Raw genomic sequence first — 19,642 nt, forward strand, 5'->3', positions numbered from 1 at the left:
ATTTGATTACCTCAAACTGAGAAAATTGTCCATTTAATCCTACTTTGTTTCCTGTCTTTTAACCAGTTTGTAATCCACGAAAGGACATAGCCACCTATCCCATGACTTTTGACTTTTCCTAGAAGCCTCTCATGAGGAACCTTCTGAAAATCCAATATTTGACATCTACCAGTTCACCTTTATCCACATGTTTATTAACTCCTTCAAAAAGGTGAAGCAGATTTGTGAGGCAAGACTTGCTCTGGGTAAAGCCATGCTGACTTTGTTCCATTAAACCATGTCTTTCTATATGTTCTGTGATTTTGATATTTAGAACACTTTCCACTATTTTTCCTGGCACTGAAGTCAGGCTAACCGGTCTGTAGTTTCCCGGATAATCCCTGGAGCCCTTTTTAAATATTGGGGTTACATTTGCTATCCTCCAGTGTTCAGGTATAATGGATGATTTTAATAATAGGTCACAAATTTTTACTAATAAGTCTGAAATTTCATTATTGAGTTCCTTCAAAAACTCTGGGGTGTATACCATCCGGTCCAAGTGCATTTACTATTCTTCAGTTTGTCAATCAGGCCTACCACATCTTCTTGGTTCAGTCCATCTGAATCATTACCCATGAAAACCTTCTCCGGAACAGGTATCTCCCAAAAACATCCTCTTCAGTAAACACCAAAGCAAAGAAATTGTTTAATCTTTCCGCGATGACCTTATCTTTTCTAAGTGCCCCTTTAACCCCTCGATCATCTAATGGTCCAACTGACTCCCTCGCAGGCTTTCTGCTTCGGATATATTTAAAAAAGTTTTACTGTGAGTTTTTGCCTCTACAGCCAACTTCTTTTCAAATTCTCTCTTAGCCTGTCTTATCAATGTCTTACATTTAACTTGCCAACGTTTATGCATTACCCTATTTTCTTCTGTTGGATCCTTCTTCCAATTTTTGAATGAAGATGTTTTGGCTAAAATAGCTTCTTTCACCTCCCCTTTTAACCATGCCGGTAATCGTTTTGCCTTCCTTCTAACTTTCTTAATGTGTGGAATACATCTGGACTGTGCTTCTAGGATGATATATATATTTTTTTTTTTTAACAATGACCACGCCTCTTGCACACTTTTTACCTTTGTAGCTGCTCCTTTCAATTTTTTTCTAACAATTTTTCTCATTTTATCAAAGTTTCCCTTTTGAAAGTTTAGCACGAGAGTCGTGGATTTGCTTACTGTCTCCCTTTCCAGTCAATTCAAATTTGATCATATTATGATCACTATTTCCAAGTGGCCACACCACTGTTACTTCTCTCACCAAATCCTGTGCTCTACTGAGAATTAGATCTAAAATTGTTCCCTCTCTCGTCTGCTACTGAACCAATTGCACCATAAATCTGTCTTTTATTCCATCCAGGAACATTATCTTGCTAATGTGTCCGAATGATACATTTACCCAGTCAATATTCGGGTAGTTGAAATCTTTAGCAAGAAAAGGGGCCAAACAATTGCTTTTTACCACAAGCCTAAATGACGGTGTCAGCAAGCCTGCCGTTGTAGTTTTGACGAAAAACCCAACCGGTCATCTCAATCATTCACCATCATTTTTTTTATTGAATTTCAGAAAAAAAATTTTGGTTATGTATTTTTTCAATTTTCTTAAAAAGTACTCAACTCTCAAAAGAGACTGCCATTTATATATATCTCTCATGAATGAGAGTTGAGTACTTTTTAAGAAAATTGAAAAAATACATAATCTGAAATTCAATAAAGAAAATAATGATGGTGAATGATTGAGAAGACCAGTTGGGTTTTTCGTCAAAACTACAGCGACAGGCTTGCTGACACAGTCATGTAGTAAAAAGCAATTTTTTGGCCCCTTTTCTTGCTAAAGTTTATACTTGGGTTGCCATATTGACTCTCTTTGATATTAAATTGGTAATTGAAACCTCCCATTATTACCGCACTACCAAATTGGTTAGCTTCCCTAATTTCTCTTAGCATTTCACTGTCCATCTCACCATCTTGACCAGGTGGATGGTAGTATATTCCTATCACTATAGTCTTCCCCAACACACAAGGGATTTCTACCCATAAAGATTCAATTGTGATTTAATCTCATGCAGGATGTTTATCCTGTTGGACTCTATGCCATCCCGGACATAAAGCGCTATACCGCCTCCCGGGTGCTCCTCTCTGTCATTGCGATATAATTTGTACCCTGGTATAGCACTGTCCCATTGGTTATCCTCTTTCCACCATGTCTCTGAGGTGCCCATTAAGTCTATGTCATCATTCACTGCTATACATTCTAATTCTCCTATCTTACTTCTTAGACTCCTGGCATTAGCATACAAACATTTCAAAGTGTGTTTTTTGCTTGTATTTTCATTCTGCTTTTTAATTGATAGGAATAAGTTAGAATTTTTATTAGCTCAGGTGAGTTTTTAGTTACAGGCACTTGGACTACTTTTCTTATTATTGGAAACTCAATGTCAGGATGCCCTAATTCTAATGCATCATTAGCAATCTTTGAAGATACCTCCCTCCGAACCATGCACTGCTGAGCGACTGTCGGCTTTCCCCTTTATTCTAGTTTAAAAGCTGCTCTGTCTCCTTTTTAAAGGTTAGCGCCAGCAGTCTGGTTCCACCCTGGTTAAGGTGGAGCTCATCACTTCAGAAGAGACTCCCCGTTCCCCAAAAGATTCCCAGTTCCTAACAAAACTGAATCCCTCTTCCTTGCACCATAGACTCATCCACGCATTGAGATTCCGGAGCTCTGCCTGCTTCTGGGGACCTGTGCGTGTTACTGGGAGCATTTCAGAGAACGTTACCCTGGAGGTTCTGGATTTAAGCTTTCTACCTAAGAACCTAAATTTGGCTTCCAGAACCTCCCTCCCACATTTTCCTATGTCGTTGGTGCCCACATGTACCATGACAGCCGGCTCCTCCCCAGCACTGTCTAAAATCCTATTTAGGTGACGCGTGAGGTCCGCCACTTTCGTACCAGGTAGGCATGTTACCAGGCGATCCTCACGCCCACCAGCCACCGAGCTGTCCACATTCCCAATAACTGAATCACCAACTATGACAGCCGACCTAACCCTTCCCGCCTGGGCAGTAGGCCTTGGAGACACATCCTCGGTGCGAAAGGACAATGCACCACCTGGAGAGCAGGTCCTTGCTACAGGATCCTTTCCTGCTGCACCAGGTTAATGCTCTCCAATCATGAGACCTTCTTCCTCCAAGGCAGCACCAGGGCTGCCAGTCTGAAGTTGGGACTTGGCTACTATGTCCCTGAAAGTCTCATCTATATACCTCTCTGTCTGCCTCAGCAACTCCAGGTCTGCCACTCTAGCCTCCAGAGATCGGACTCATTCTCTGAGAATCAGGAGCTCTTTGCACTGCATGCACAATTTCTCACCGGCGGGTAAAAAATCCTGCATGTGACACTCGATGCAAAAGACTGGGAAGCCCCCCTCTTGCTGCTGGACTGATGCCTTCATATCAAATTTGTTCAGTTCCTACTTAAGTTTTAGGTTGCTATGGGAGTAGGAATGTGTCTAATTAATGTCCTTTAAATGTATTAGTGAATTCAATATATACATATATATGTGTGTGTGTATGTATATATATATATATACATACATATACACACACACACACACACACATAATTATATACATATACACACACACAAACACTCAGTTCTGCTTACTAGCTGCCTTACTGACTGACTATTTAAAAATGGTCTAACTTCTGTTTATTCGCTGCCTTACTGACTATTAAAAGCACAAAGACACTAAATAATATTCCCCAATAGTTAACTTCACCCCAATCCTTTTAAAAAAAAGAAAATTTCCCAAGCAAAAAGCTTACCGATTCCTTTCAGCCACCAGCAAGGTGATCCTCTCCTCTCAGTGCTCCCACTCAAGATCAAACAGCATCAGTAATTAAGGAACTCTTCTAACCTATGGCTCAATGGACTACACTCCAACCTGCACCTCCTTTATATAGGATTAACCCAACTAAACAATAGGGTTTACTCTTAGTAGATTCCATGTCAAGCTTCTTACCTTTGCAGATCCAAAAATTGAAGCTGTTTGGAGCTCCTTGTCATCCTCCTCCTTCCTTGGATGAATGACCAGGGTCACGTGACAACTATTATCTGTGGCAAACTTCCTGAAGGTACCAACAATATAATCTTGGACAGCAAGCCTACAAGAAGATGGAAAGCAAGCTTACAATTGTTTCTGTGCAGGCTAAGGAAAATACCACGCCCCTGTTAAAGAATACAAAGAGTAAACAACTAATATCTACACAAACACTAAAAAGATGTTTCCTCCATTATCTTGGGTTAAGAGTCTGTTGACAAAACCCACAGAAACTGCACCACTCCCCTAGTACACCAAAGAACCTCAGTCTGGAAGCACGTACCTTCAGACTTTACAAACCCTAAAAGGGCTTCCTGCTTTCATCTCCTTTCCTGTTACCTTCGCTATATCCTTTTTTTTTTTTTTTTTTTAAATTAACTGAGAACATTAAATAGTTTTACAGAAAAGTGTGAGGGTCCTGAACAGGTCTGACTGAAGCTATCTGGTTTACCAGAAAGCTTCTCTGATCCAGTTCCTGCATCAAATCCTATCCAGATCAGAGATATTGTCACCACTTTAAGTGTTAGCTTGGGCTCACTTTGAAGACATTTTTTCTGGTGGCGATTTATTCGGTCAGATGAGGCCTGCAATTCTGAAATCCATCTGACCAAATAAATCGCCACCAGAAAAATGTCTTCAAAGCGAGAAGTTTCAGAGAAATCCTCTTTATAGGTTCAAACTGGGAATCTGCCAAGGACAAAACAGAGTTCAGATCCCAAAGAGGAAATGGATCCCTTAGTAGAGGTCTAATCTGTTTGATTCCTCTAAAGAAACGAGATGAGATGACAGAGGTTTCCCCAACACACAGCCTCTATAACAACATGAACATAAGAAAATGCCATACTGGGTCAGGCCAAGGGTCCATCAAGCCCAGCATCCTGTTTCCAACAGTGGCCAATCCAGGCAATAAGAACCTAGCAAGTACCCAAAAACTAAGTCTATTCCATGTTACCATTGCTAATGGCAGTGGCTATTCTCTAAGTGAACTTAATAGCAGGTAATGGACTTCTCCTCCAAGAACTTATCCAATCCTTTTTTAAACACAGCTATACTAACTGCACTAACCACATCCTCTGGCAACAAATTCCAGAGTTTAATTGTGCGTTGAGTAAAAAAGAACTTTCTCCGATTAGTTTTAAATGTGCCCCATGCTAACTTCATGGAGTGCCCCCTAGTCTTTCTACTATCCGAAAGAGTAAATAACCGATTCACATCTACCCATTCTAGACCTCTGATGATTTTAAACATCTCTATCATATCCCCCCTCAGTCGTCTCTTCTCCAAGCTGAAGAGTCCTAACCTCTTTAGCCTTTCCTCATAGGGGAGTTGTTCCATTCCCCTTATCATTTTGGTAGCCCTTCTCTGTACCTTCTCCATCGCAATTATATCTTTTTTGAGATGCGGCGACTAGAATTGTACACGGTATTCAAGGTGCGGTCTCACCATGGAGCGATACAGAGGCATTATGACATTTTCCGTTTTATTCACCATTCCCTTTCTAATAATTCCCAACATTCTGTTTGCTTTTTTGACTGCCGCAGCACACTGTACCGACGATTTCAATGTGTTATCCACTATGACACCTAGATCTCTTTCTTGGGTTGTAGCACCTAATATGGAACCCAACATGCAACAGCTACAACTTGTACCTTCAAAGAATTAAGAGCTAATCCCTTAATCAATCCTTCTTGTAGGAACTCTAGAATACCAGGAATTGAAGCATTTCTGGGAACCGTCTGTCTATTATTGCATCACCGCTCAAATACTCTCCAAATTCAGACATGTGCCAAGGAAGTAGAAGTCTTCATTGCCTTCAGAAGAGAATTCACCACCTCTTTGAGAGTATACTTTCTTCAACAAATGAGACCTCTCAAAGACCAAGCCATAAGTCAAAAATTGATCTGGATCTTTGTGGAGAATAGGACCCAGTCTGAATAGATTCCTGTCCTAGGGAAGGTGCAATGGAGTGCCGACCAACAATCTGAGTAGGTCCACATACCAAGGGCACCTTGGCCAATTTGGAGCTACTAAAATCACCAGAACTCAATAAACAGAAATTCATTGCAGAATCCTTCCTTTTCAGGGGCCATGAAGGAAAGACGTATAGAATCACCTGTCTGAATCAAAGCATCCACACCTGAAGATTTTCTTTTCTTCCTGCGACTGAAGAACTTCTGCATTTTTGCATTTCTGGAGGTTGCCATCAAATCTATCAACGGGTTTCCCCACCTGTCCACTATCTAGTCAAAAGCCATCCGAGACAGCGACCACTCCCCAGGGCCAATCATGTTGCAGCTGAGAAAAACTGCTTGAATGTTTTCTGCTCCCATTATGTGCAAGGTAGTTAAAGCTTTCAGGCTGTTCTTTGCCCACTGAAGCAACAGATCCATCGCCTCTGATACCTAAGGACTCTTTATGCCTCCCTGATGATTCACATATGCCACTGCTGCCGCATTGTCCGACATTATTTTTACTGCATGAACTCTGCGAAGGAGACACAAAACTCAAGTGCACCATCCAAGCGCCTTGGTTGCCAGACTATTGATGGACCATGCCGCTTCCTCCATGGACCACAGACCCAGTGTAATCTGACCTAAACGGTGAGCTCCTCAGCCTGAGAAGCTGAGATCCACCTCAGGGGCTCCAGATCTACTCCTTTCTCCAAGTTCTTGGATTCTAGCCACCAAGTCAAACTTGCCTTTAAGTGACTTGGAGGTTTCACAGAGTAATGCTGAGATTGAGGGTCCCATCTGGATAACAAGGCCCTCTGGGGAGGTTGCATATGCACTCTTGCTCAGGGGACTAGATCCAAGGCACCTGCCATGAATCCCAACAGCTGCAAATAACTTCATACAGTTGGACTCCTGCCCACAATCAACGAGAGAACTTGGTGCCTCAGCTTCTGAATCCTTTGCTCCAGACAACCATGACCTAATTCTGTGTTGAAAAGAACTCCCAGATATTGCAGCATCTTGAGATTGGATTAGATTGTTTTTGGAGAAGTTCAACACTCATCCCAAATCCTGCAAAACCCCTACCACCCTCTTGGTAGCCCATGCTCTCTCTTGTTTACTTCACCCTGATTAGTCAATCGTCCAAGTAAGGATGAACCAAAATCCCTTGCTTCCATAGGGCCACTGTCACTACTACCATCACTTTCAAGAAGGTCCTTAGGGTGGTGGCTAGCCCAAAGAGAAGGCCTGAAACTGAAAATGACCCGAGTATCGCAAACTGCAAATACTGTTGATGCACTTCCCTTATTGGAATATGCAGATAAGCTTCCATGAGATCCAAGGAGATCAGGAATTCCCCATTTCACTGCCACTGCCACCATAATTGATTTTGATATTTCCATTCTGAAATGAGAAATCTTAAGAAACCTGTACACACATCGATATACACACAAAAGGTATCGCCAAGTAAAGTAATTTGTAATAAACACCGTCTGCCCAAAAATTTTTTTTTGAGAAAACAGGACTGCATCAGCAAGCCATTGTCGGCGTGCTCAATGTAACCACATTGAGCCGTCCGGTCTTATCTATCATTTGCAGCCTGTATTTGTTCCGATCACACTCTCCGGTGTTGCTACTTCAATTTATGTTGGTATATATAACTTAGTATATTCACAATATGTAGATTCAAATGCAATATAATTCGAAAATCCCACGGTGCAATTGCCTCAAACACTCATCTCTAGCAGGATGGATCAACATTCATCTTTAAATATCACACACTCTGGTCCGTTCTATTTGTATGCTTAACAGTGTATGAACTTGTATTCAAAATATAGGGTGCTGACTCGACAGCGGCCGTGTTTCGCAGCCTTACAGCTGCTTCTTCAGGAGTCAAGAACTCTTGATATATGATCTGTGAAATACAAAACAAACCATTGGTGCTTAATGTAATAGCAAAGTTAAACATGTACTTAACTGACAACGGTGTGGCCACCTCTTTCAAACAGGACATGAAGTCTCGATGTCATCTATACAGCAACGCCGGGCTAGAGACCGCATTCAACTGGTTTGCATGATTAAATAGCCCGCTCTTTTGCGGACGTCATGACGTCAAAAAGACGTGTTCAGTTGTCATGGATACAAGACGCGAACTCTAAGTCTCATATCTAGACGAAGTGAAAGCAGAAAACCATCAAGGAAAATTGTGTGCTATATTCAAAAATTGGAAATTTAGATTCTTCATAAAAAGACATTGTATTCTAGAGTGTTGTTAAGACCCTGCGGGTGAACTGTATCCAATCGATGAATCCATCTTTGTTCCGCCTGAAGAAGTCTTTTATCAAAATCGCCACCCCGCCATGATGGAATCAGCTGATCAAGTACGCAGACTCTCAATTCTTTGAAAGTGTGCGAACAATCTAAACAGTGGGTCACTAGAGGAGCAGTGATTCTATGCATGTTGATGCAAGAACGATGTTCAATCAGTCGTGTTTTTAAAGTCCTCTTCGTTTTGCCCACATAGCATAGTTGACAGGGACATTGTATAATATATATGACCCCTGATGATAGACAATTTGTGGTGTGATGTAAAATTACATTTATATTCAGTCTAGAAAAATATAGAACTGAAGTCACAATCATAATGTGGCAAACAGTGCAAGAGCCACATTTCGAATGCAAACCTGAATGATGGGTCATATCACGTACTGTGGAGTCGGAGTGTACCAACTGATCCTTTAAGTTAGCACCACGTGTATATGCAAATCTTGGAATCTGTTGAAATTCGGTGTGTAATTGCAAAATATTCCAATTATGAGAGATAATGGACTTCATTTTTGATGCCATTGATGAAAAGGGCAAAATACAAGTGAGGGTATCATCTTTGTCGTCAGGTCGGGGTAAGAATAGCCATTCTCGATGAGTGTATTTCGCTCTCATGTATGCCTTCTTAATACATTTGGATGGATATCCTCTTTGGAGAAATCTCGTCCACAGATCTTGCGCTTGGTGTTGGAATTCAGATAATGTGGTACATAAACGCCTCAGCCTAAAAACCTGACTGGTGGGCAGACTCTCTTTTAATGATCTGGGATGGGCACTTGAGAAGTGTAACAAAGTGTTACTTGCTACTGATTTCCTGAATAAAGTAGTTTCAAAACCTGTTGCTGTTTTCGAGATATGAATATCTAGAAAATCAATCTGTGTTTTGTGTATATTAGCTGTGAATTTCAAATGTTTATTACAATTGTTGAGCCATGTCAGAAAATCTTGGAAAGTCTCAACTGTTCCAGTCCAAAACAAAAGAATATCATCAATATACCTTCTCCATGTCGGGATGTACTGAGAAAAAGGATTGTTCGCATATATCCATTCATCTTCAAAATGGCCCATAAACAAATTGGCTATATCGGGGGCCATTGTTGCCCCCATAGCCGTACCACAGATTTGTTGATAGAAGATTCCCTCCCATGCAAAAAAAATTTTTGTCAAGACTAGGCGTGTCAATGCTTCCAGAAAAAAGGAAGGGATCCTGTGTGGTTGCAATCTTTTTTCAAAAAAAGACTTTGCAATCTCAATCGCTTGTTCCTGGGGAATGTTCGTGTACAGTGCTTCCACATCGAGAGTGACCAAATGTATTGATGAGATATCCACACAATCATCATGATAATCATCGAGAAATTGTATAAGGTGTTGAGAGTCTCTTATATATGATTTCAATTGAGAAACAAAAAGGTGCCAGAAAAAAATCCACGAATTGGGACAGAGGTTCTAACAATGAGCCTTTACTCGAGACAATTGGTCTTCCTGGGGGGTTAGTAATGTCCTTGTGAATCTTTTAAATCCAGAATGGGATGAAAGGAACCTTCTTTCTCAGGGTCCATGAAGTAAAATGAATACCAGCCTAGCCCCCATTAAGATTTTGGAACCAGTACCCCTGCTCCCAAAAAAGACGACACTGTAGAGATGTCTTTAATGTGACTCTCTTTTTGGCAGAGTGACACAGAGAAACGCGCTTAAAACAGGGCGGGAGAATTCTAGTGCATAATCTTCTAAGACCCATTGGTCTGCCACAATTTGGACCAGACTCCGATAAAAACGTAATAGGCAGCCACCTACCTCGTGAACCAGCAGTTCGGTCCTCTCCCATTCATGGGGAATTATGCGAGACACCTGCTGCCCCAGAGGATCCTATTTTACCACCTCTCTTGTTGGAATAAAAGGAATGAAATCTGCCACATGGCCATTATCTCTGATCACCGGAGGAACAGCCCGGCTTCAAACTCCTGCTGTCTCGAAACCTGTGAGCCCGAGCTGAAGGTATACAACTTCTAGGCCTGTCTTCTGGCAACCTTGGAATCTCCCCATACCTTGACCATCTTCTCAATATCCTCTCTCTGAATAAAAGTTTCTCTTGAAAGGGAAGTTTTATCAAAATTGGTCTGGGAAATGAAGTCTGCTAACCCATTTCATAGCCACAGGAGATGCCTATGCACACCATGCTCCTAGCAAATGTTCTAACCAGATCAAAGTAAGCATCATCTAAAGTCACCGCCCTTGACTCCAAATGGGAGATTCCCTCAACTACCTCCTCTCTAAGACCCAACATGTCCTTCTGGATATGCTGAGGCAAACGCATATCCATAGTGCAGTTATCTGCAGTGCCATGCTAGACACCTCAAAGGCTTGCTTCAAGGGGGCTCCACCTTCCACTGGAATAGCTGTCTTTTTAGTCACCGAGCAAGCCAGTGTTCATCTTCAGCAAGCCAAACATTTCCTGTTGCTGCACTACCAAGGCATACAACTTAGCTAAAGTACATCCTCCTCTAAAATTTGCCTCCACACCACCCATTCAAGATCAACCAAATCCTGCACCACCTGATGCAAAGAAAAAGATTTAGGAGGCTTTCTGATATTAACCATAATGAGGTTCTCCGCAGAAGAAGAAACCTCTTCTTTCTGCTCTTCTGCAATATTCGTCTGCAAAGACAGAGTAATTAAGGAAGGAAACTCTTCCTTATGAAAAAGGCGCACTACAGCAGATCCATCCTCCCTCTCTGGAGGAAATTCACCTTCCTCCATTTAACCTTCACTGCCAGCAGCTTTCGGAATCTTAAAGCCATCCAAGGAATCCTCACAGCCCGGGTCAATAGCCTCCTCTATCTCCCAGTTCTCTTCTTTCCACCTGAAGCTTCCACACAAAGAAGAATCCCTGGAACAGACTTAGGACTGAATGCCATCCCATGGTAAAAGCCTGGTGCAGACACTTGAGAAACTCCTTGGACACCGACGCCCAGGCTCCTAAGGGAGGAGCTGGTGCTGCAGTAGTGTTACCATTTGTAGGCACTGAACTGCCAAATACACGACCCACGGGAGAGAGGGAAGGGAGCTCTCCTCATCACCTACTTGGCATGCTTAACCTAGCCCCTTTCCCACTGCAGCGCTCCAGAAAAAGGCTGTCCAGTTTGCTCCGCCAGCGTGGTCCCCGTTCCCCGCCCCAGACTGCCAAAATCGTCGTCATGCTGCTTTCCCCCCCCCCCCGATGATCAGCACAGAGCCGGCACAACTGTTCCACACCCCAACTCTGCGGCTGGCGACTGCCACATCTACTGAAGTGCGTGGTCTTCTTCCTGCTCTCCGTTGAAGCTACATCCCCTGTGGCACCGAGAGAACTCACCACCGTGGCAGGGAAAGATGTAAAAAACAACCTCCAGAGCACTCAGTCACCCTGCAGCTCTGTGAACCTCTCTGCTGGGGGATGTCCTCATCTGCTCCTTTTCTTTTAACTTTGTCTTCAGCACAGCTCTCTTGCTAAAGCCTTTTTTTTTTTTTTTTTAAATAAACGAGGAAGGAGCCGGAGGGGGGGGGTGGGGGGGGGGGGGGGGGGGGGGAGGAGAGAGCAGATAAAGATTAAGATCAGCCCCAAGCCAAACTCAACTGTAGGAGGGAGCACCAGGCTTCCACTGAAGAACCTAAATAATTTCTCGAATCAAAAGAGCTCCTGGGTTAAGCTCAGCTGAGGGAAGGAGTGCTACACTTCCACCTCAGGAGCAGGCCTTGAACAATTCCTCTTATCCAGCCTAACTAGACCTTAGGCTACAGCACGGGATGCTCACCTACCATCTGCTGGAGACAGATAATACTGGCAGGCTGAGGTCAGCAAGGATGCCCATAAGAGGTAACATCAGTGAACCCGTTTATCTCTGTCGCCATCTGCTGACGGAGGAACATAACCAACTTATCTGGACCGATCTGACCGAATGAAGGGGACATTCATTTTTTGCCCAGGACTAAATTACCAGCAGTGGAAAGAAAAAAAAAAGGGCTGACCTGCTGGTTTTGTGATAAATGCAGTGCATTGCTATGTGGAAGTACCAGATTTGATTTCTGGTCCTGGTTTTTGCTGCCTGTGTTGGCCAAAGGTTGAAATGCTGTGGATGCAGCTTTCACAGTCCCTGATTGTGTGGAAACTCAACAGTGACATCTACTGGCCAGACTTAGCAGACACATGTACCAGGTTCGGGAGGATGTCAAGGATCGTTACTGCATCGCTTGAGCTGGACGAGGGCTTAGAAGAAAGTTGGGTGGGGGGTGGGAGGAACAGGGTAACTGCAAATTATGACTCACATATGCTGTAGCCAATAGAGGCTGATTCTGACTGGGCTGGAAGCCCGGAGGAGGAAACTGCTGGCCCAAAAAAAAAAAAAAAAATTACTAAAACATAAGCAAATTTATGATTCCATGCAAAGTGTCACACAAGCCCAGAGGAGCAAGAGGAAAGTGCTAAGCCAAAAATAATAATAATAAAAAGGAACACAAATATATGACCCCATGCTAGAGTTGGTTAGTGAAAAGTAAGCATGCCAACATGAGTTTTAGAAGGAAGGAGAATCATGTCAGTCTTGCAAAGCCCCCTTGACCTATTACTAGTGAGGAGAGAGGCCATGAGTATCCGTCCTCTGAAAGGGTGATGAAGGGAGAAAGCACGGAAAACGGGAGGGACCAGGAAAGGGTAAGGAATGATTCCAGAGGCGTAAGGCTAGAAAGAAAGCAAGTTCTAGAAAAGACTTACTTGTCCGTGGACAGCTGCTCCTGTCCCATCATGAACTGGAGGTTATCGATGACCACATGGCAGATATCGTACATGTAGACAGCGTGCTGCATGGCATCCATCACCGTCCTGCCAGAAATGAGAAAGGAAAAAAAACCCCAAAGTCATGTCTTGCCGAGGAAGGATACATGACACACAAAGCTCACAGTACTGGAATTCTAGAATATCATATGGAATAAGAACTTGGATTTATATACGTTGTCTTCCATTCAGACAGGATTCTAATACAATCTTCACTGTTTTTATAAACCGCCTTCTCAGCCCAATTACAAGATTGCCCAAAAGCGGTGTACAGAAAAAATATAATAAAATACAATGCTAGGAAAAACATGCATCCCGTTTTGGGATGAAAGGCTCAACATGGCATATCTGACCACCGGACTGTACAAAAGCTTCAAAAGGGAATAAAGAAAAAGGACAATTTCATTTCTGCTGGGACAGAGGAGTAAAAGGAGGCATAGGATGAGCAAACAGGAGGCCTGTAAACAAGCTGAGCAGCCTAGGGGGCAGATCCTAATGCGGCTAACTGGGATAGAAACTGGTCGAGTGCTAGACAGCAGAGGGAAGCTGTAATCCGAGTGCATGCCAAGGAAAGTAGGGGTTATCAGATGAGCATCACATGGACTGGCCTTGGGTCCATTCTTTTCAATGTTTTTAAAAGCGATATTCCAAATGGAATAGCAGTAAGGGTCTGTGCTCTTGCAGATGACATTTGCAAGAGGTTAGACCTGCCAGAGTGGAAAAAGTGAGGGGGGTGATCTAAGAAAGCTTGAAGAGGGGTTTGGTAACTATGGTCATGCATTGGAGGTGCAGTCCATGACAAGATGGAGGGGTAAGGTACTAATGTGCAAGAAACCGGAGAAGGATTTGGGAATGATCTCAAAGTCACAAAACAGTAGGATAAGACAATGGTGAAAACTCCTGGAAGGCTAGGATGCACAGATTTATAACCAGGAAGGGGCGGGGGGGGAACAGGTGATGGCACCTTGGTAAAAAGAAAAAACTCTGGTGAGAGCTGAACTGGAGCGTTTACTCTTAGGGGAATCCTATTTAAAAATAAAATTCTGCACACAATATTAAAACATCTGCATACTTTTACTTCTCAAAAAACAACACACAATCACCCTTGGAGTGTTAACTTAAAATACAATACAGAAAATAAATTACTCAAAAATGCAACATTTTTTTAATACACTGTGCAACATTCCTGCAGGAGTACGGTAAAAGTACATCCCAAGACCCACTCCCAGTTCTCTCTCCTCCTCCCCCTGCACCGACCCCACCCAGCTCCCCCCAGGTTCTCTCTTTCCTCAAAGATACAGTGGACCGATGCGCAGATATCACACCAATAAGAGAATCAAAACGCAAGGTGTGTGCTGCAATGACACTTGTTGAGTGGATTGCAACTAGAGACAAATGAAACAAATCTAGTTATAAACAATAAAGACACAGAACAGCATTCGTTCCAAATGAAAAATATGCTTTTAATTAACAAAGGTTGTTATAGATATAATAAATTATACACCGGTCGCCTAAAGAGATGTTAATATGTTCCGTCCCCTGACACGGGACCAGGTTTCGCAGAGCTGCGTCAGGAGGGACAAAGGCAGCAGGATCGCAGAGTGAAAGGAACGATTAAATCACAAGCTTCCCCGCTTAGCTTCACACATTCAGCGCTTCCAAGGCACTTAGAGGTGCTGAATCAGATACATCTTAAGCTTGTGATTTATTCTCTCTTCTCGCTCTGTGATCCTGCTGCCAGGACAGCAGTGCCGGGCTTCAAGGTTTTCAAGATGTTTAGGTAATGTTGAATATCTGGGCCCACTTGTTCAGTGGTTTTTGCCATGGCCATCTGACTTGCACTTTAGCGGTTCGAGACACTGCGGGGACCCTACGTTTCAATTCCACAAATATCTTTCAAAACATTTGAAGCAGGACATCTGGATACATTTTGCTTACATTTAGGTTCTTCATAAATCATTGATACCCTCTCAGCCAAGACAGATTGTCTACTATATTTTTAGCCTTTGTCCCTCCTGATGCAGCTCTGCGAAACACAGTCCCGTGTCGGGGGACTGAACATATTCACATCTATTTAGGTGACCAGTGTATGTATCTATAACAACCTTTGTTAATTAAAAGCATATTTTTCATTTGGAACGAATGCTGTTCTATGTTTTCATTTGTCTCTAGTTGCAATCCACTTACAAATGTCTCTCTTTCCTCAGCCAGAACCTCCCTCAAGTTCTATCTCCAGCTCTCTCTTTCAACACTACTGCACCCCCAACCTGTCATGCTCATCCCCCCCCAACTGCACTCACACCCTCTCCCCCGCCCCCAAAGCTTGACCCCCCCCCCAGCTCTCTCCCCACATCCAGGATTGATCCCCATTAGTTCTTTTGCTCTCAACCCCCTCCAGGCTCTCATCCCCTCCAGGCTTGACCCTCACTATTGCTCACTCCTTCCCCCTTCAGTTTCCATCCCACCGGCACTCTCCCTCCTGGCATGCTCAACCTGATCCCACCATACTGATGCTCTCTCTCCTAGCATGCTCAAACCTACCATGCTACCTTCTATACGTAAGCCTGCCTCTTACCTCTGGTGATACTGCTGTGTCTTGTGGGCCCATATAGACAATCTGCTTGCCGTGCACTTGCACACAATTCCCCTAGGAGTAAGTACTATATGCAATTCTAGAAGATAACTCCAGAATAGAGGTACTGCAGAGAGGGGCTATCAAAATAGTGCATACAGTATACTGTAAGGTTTAAGGCCCTAACTGTATAACTTAGAGGACAGAGAGTAGGGTGATACAAAATAGACACTAAAATGCCTCAAAGTATAAATGCACAAAACCAAGCATTTTTTCGGTTGAAAGTAAGTTCTAGAAGAAAGGGTCATAGCATACAGCTGAAAAAGTGGGCAGCCACAAAAATAATTTGAAGAAATGTTTCTTGACAGAAAAGGGTGGTGCATACCTGGATCAGTCTCTCCCAGCGAGAGCATAGAGAGGAAAAATGTACACTGGAAGTGAAGAAAGTGTAGGCCAGCACAGAAGATTCTTACCAGCAATGAGATAAAGCCAAATGCATTTACCCAGTCAGGACCTAATCTGGCCCACAACAGTCCAACATTAAAAACATTACGACTATTACCAATATAGCAATTAGAGTCAGTTTTTGGGATGGCAAACTGGGCAGTTGCCCGAGAGGATGAGAGGCACACTGAGCACTGTGGTGAAGCAAGAGAGGCCGCAGCTGATCCCATAACATCACAGCCAAAGAAAGGACCGGCATGGCATGGCTGAGGCAGATCCCATCCCACCATGGCCTTCAGAGAGGCCTGGCATGGCCACAGTAGATCCCATCCCAGTACAGTCAAAGAGAGGACTGGTGTGGCTGGGAAAGATCCCATCCCGTCATTGTCAACAAGACGACTGGTGTGGCTGTGGTAGATCCCATCCTGCCATGAACAAAGAGGACGGGGGACTCTTTTCGCCCAGGGTGCCATTTACCCTAGAACCAGCCCTACAATATCTTCTATGCTTACTATAATCCTGATGATCACCTACCTACAAGCCACAATAATAGCAACAGAACTGAGACAAGGTCCCAACTAAGATAATGCCACTTTGAAGATCACTACAGTGAACCTCCCTTTAGGGATATAATCTAATACAACTCAAACATTTTTAAATGCCCAAGAAGCTCTTTTACCAGATATTCATACGACAATCTCTAAAAGTCCACTAAAAAACAGAGGGGACCTGTGTTTATTTCTACACTACTCCAACTCAGAAAATAGCAAATTAGAAAGATCGACAGAAATCCTTTACTTGTTATTTTGCTGTCCATGGAAAGTCATAAAATAGAGCGGGAGCTCCTCAAACTTGTCTGCCCAGGCTTCATACGTCTCTAGCTGTTCTTCCAATCGCTGCATTGCAAACTGGGTCAGCATAACTTTGGCCAAGCGCACGTTGCTGATCTCAAAGCTTCCCCACAGGGTGTTAGTTCCCTGGATGCAGAGGTCCAGAGCATATTCGCTGATGAATGTGGTCTTCCCACTGCCTGTTGGACCTATATCCATAATAAATAAGAACACAAGCATGGTCAGTCTGACAAACTTATAGTTTGATATAACTCCCTTCCCAAAGCAAACCTGGTTTGGAGAATAGAGAGAGTCTCTTATGTCTCAAGAGACCTCAAGCTGCAGAGACTGCAATATAAAGCCATATTACAAACCAGGGATTGTGCTTATGGGCTTATTCTCACTGCACCTAACTAGAAACTTAAGCATGTTTTAGTCCTTGCTATGAATAAAAAACACAAACAGAAAAATCAATACTGAGGATGAAGAAAGACAATAATAATTTCACACAAGCAAGACAGAAAAAAAAAACCAAAACACTGGGACAAATATTTAAATTATTGGAAAACAGAAAGTGCCCCATGACCATCCTACCTGTAAAAATAGTCAGTTCTCCTTTCCGATGTCCTTTAAGGAGCTTGTTCAAGTCAGGAAACCTAGCCCATTTAACACCTGCAACCTGTTCTACATTGGCCAGCTCCCCAAAAACATCCTCCCGCAATTGGCGGAAAGAAACAATGGATTTATGGGCAGCAGGGATCGCAGATTTAAGGATTTTACTCAGATTGAACCCTTGGGAAAAAGCATCCAGTGGACAGGGCTGTTTCTCCCCTGGTCGGACAAGAGAACAGCGCTTCAGATTCAATTTCCGAGCAAAGAGCTTGGAGGCTTCCCAGGAGCGTAGGTCATCTCCCAGCCATAGGACGATTCGTTTAAACTGTTCCAGGTAAGGTAGGAGGACAGGGGGTAAACAGCTCACCCCACGAGGCAAAGCTATAGTCGGCAACCCAGTAGCTTGATTCAAAGCCAGGCTATCAACCTCCCTGCTGGTTATGATTACCTCAGTGTCTTTCTTTCCCATCAGATGGAGGCCAAAGAGATTGTAATAACTCCCAGGTTTAGGGAGGGTTGTTTCAATGTACTTCACTAGTTGCTGGTCACACTGAGCAGAGAGCAGTTTCAGGCCTTTTAACAGGGAGTCTCTGGAACCGAACCAAGGGAAGACCAAGCTCTTGGTAGGTTTGAAATATTTCACACCAAACTTCTTCAGCGTGGTGTTGGAGATCTTAGTGAGGTTGAAGATGACTTTGGCAAGCTGGGCTTCCTGCTCATCTAGGTCCGAGAACCACAGGGCTTTGTCCCAGATCCTCTGTACTTCCCGGCTGTCCAGCTCCAGCTCCTCCTGCTCGGAGTCGCTCTGCAGGAGGTTGGCGAAGATCTTGGGACTGAGGGCAGCCAAACCTTCCTTTTGCAGCAACTCGATGCCATCCTGGAAGTCCTCCCAGCTGCCTTCCAGCAGGGTGGCTTTGCACAGGAAGCGCCCCGTGGTCTTGTCGATGAAGAGGTTAAAGTGCTCCTTCTCGGAGAGATCCGAGTCCCGCGCCACGAATAGGCTTGGTGTGTGCAAGCAGCTGTAACCATCATGGAAAGAGATGTTCTTGGAGCGCAAGTACTGGCGGATTTCGGTCACAGACACGGGCTGCAGCAGGTAATCCGGGGAGGACAGCAGGTCCTTCTTGAAGTGTCTGCGGATGGGGTCCCGGGAGCAGCGAGTGGACACCGGTGGGCGAGCGCATGGCAGGCCGGCCTGTTTCCCCAAGTAGGGAGAGCGCCAGTAACCTCGTCCAGAAACACCCGCAGACATCCAGGCTAAATCCAGGAGCTGCTTGCCCGCCGAGGCCCCCAGGGCCAAAAGCAGGCGCAAAGATTGCCCGCGGGAGACCGAAGTCTGCATCGTCCTCGGGCGCCGCTCAACATCCTCTGCAACCTCGGAGGGCTACCATGAGCCTCAGTGGTCGGGGCACCTCTGATCCAGTCCCGAGTCCATCCGCCGCTCGATCGGCGCTCGCCCGAGGCGGCGGTGATTTTTCTTTCATGTTAAACTAAATCCGTTGCTGATATCAAGTTGTAGCGAAGGGACATCGCAACTGGGCCGTTAAGGACATAAACTGCAAGGAGTCCGCTAGCCTCTTACTATCACGCGAGCAATCGCCCGTGACTGCAAGCGGGCGGGAGACTGGATACAGAGTTCCCGCCGCTTGCCTCACGTGTGGCTCAGGGCGCCCCCATGATAGGCACCCTTTGACCTCCCGCCCCGGAACCAAAACACCACGCTGTCCCGTCATCTGGCAAGATAAGAGGCTCTGATAGGTCATCAGAGCCGGCTCTTGTTTTCTAAGTGCATTCCTCTTCCAGTTACTGCACATTAATCTCAACGGTTACAAGAGATCCGACAGCTTTGCGTGCGTGACCTGAACCGCCACAATGAAGGGCATGGGGATGGCCTTCGAGGGCATGTTTTGGAGAGCACTTCCGGTGAGTTAAAGACTTCCGTGCCGTTTCTAGGACTAAGGAGTTCTTT

At 44.2% G+C, this 19,642-nt stretch overlaps 1 protein-coding gene across 3 annotated transcripts in view; it reads right to left on the reverse strand.

Moving 5' to 3' along the window:
* Positions 1-19,584, reverse strand: part of TWNK (twinkle mtDNA helicase) — a 103,312-nt gene extending 83,728 nt beyond the window's left edge. For all 3 annotated transcript variants that reach the window (XM_029610256.1, XM_029610255.1, XM_029610254.1), the window contains exons 1-4: positions 17,656-19,584; positions 17,030-17,270; positions 13,156-13,263; positions 4,054-4,195 (exon numbers count right to left, since the gene is read on the reverse strand). In XM_029610256.1, the coding sequence (XP_029466116.1) occupies positions 4,054-4,195; positions 13,156-13,263; positions 17,030-17,270; positions 17,656-19,015 (1,851 nt within the window). In that variant the 5' untranslated portion in view covers positions 19,016-19,584. The remainder of the gene's footprint in view (positions 1-4,053; positions 4,196-13,155; positions 13,264-17,029; positions 17,271-17,655) is intronic.
* Positions 19,585-19,642: the final 58 nt, after the last annotated feature.

Source organism: Rhinatrema bivittatum, chromosome 7 (assembly GCF_901001135.1).
Source record: "Rhinatrema bivittatum chromosome 7, aRhiBiv1.1, whole genome shotgun sequence".
Lineage (NCBI taxonomy): Eukaryota > Metazoa > Chordata > Amphibia > Gymnophiona > Rhinatrematidae > Rhinatrema > Rhinatrema bivittatum.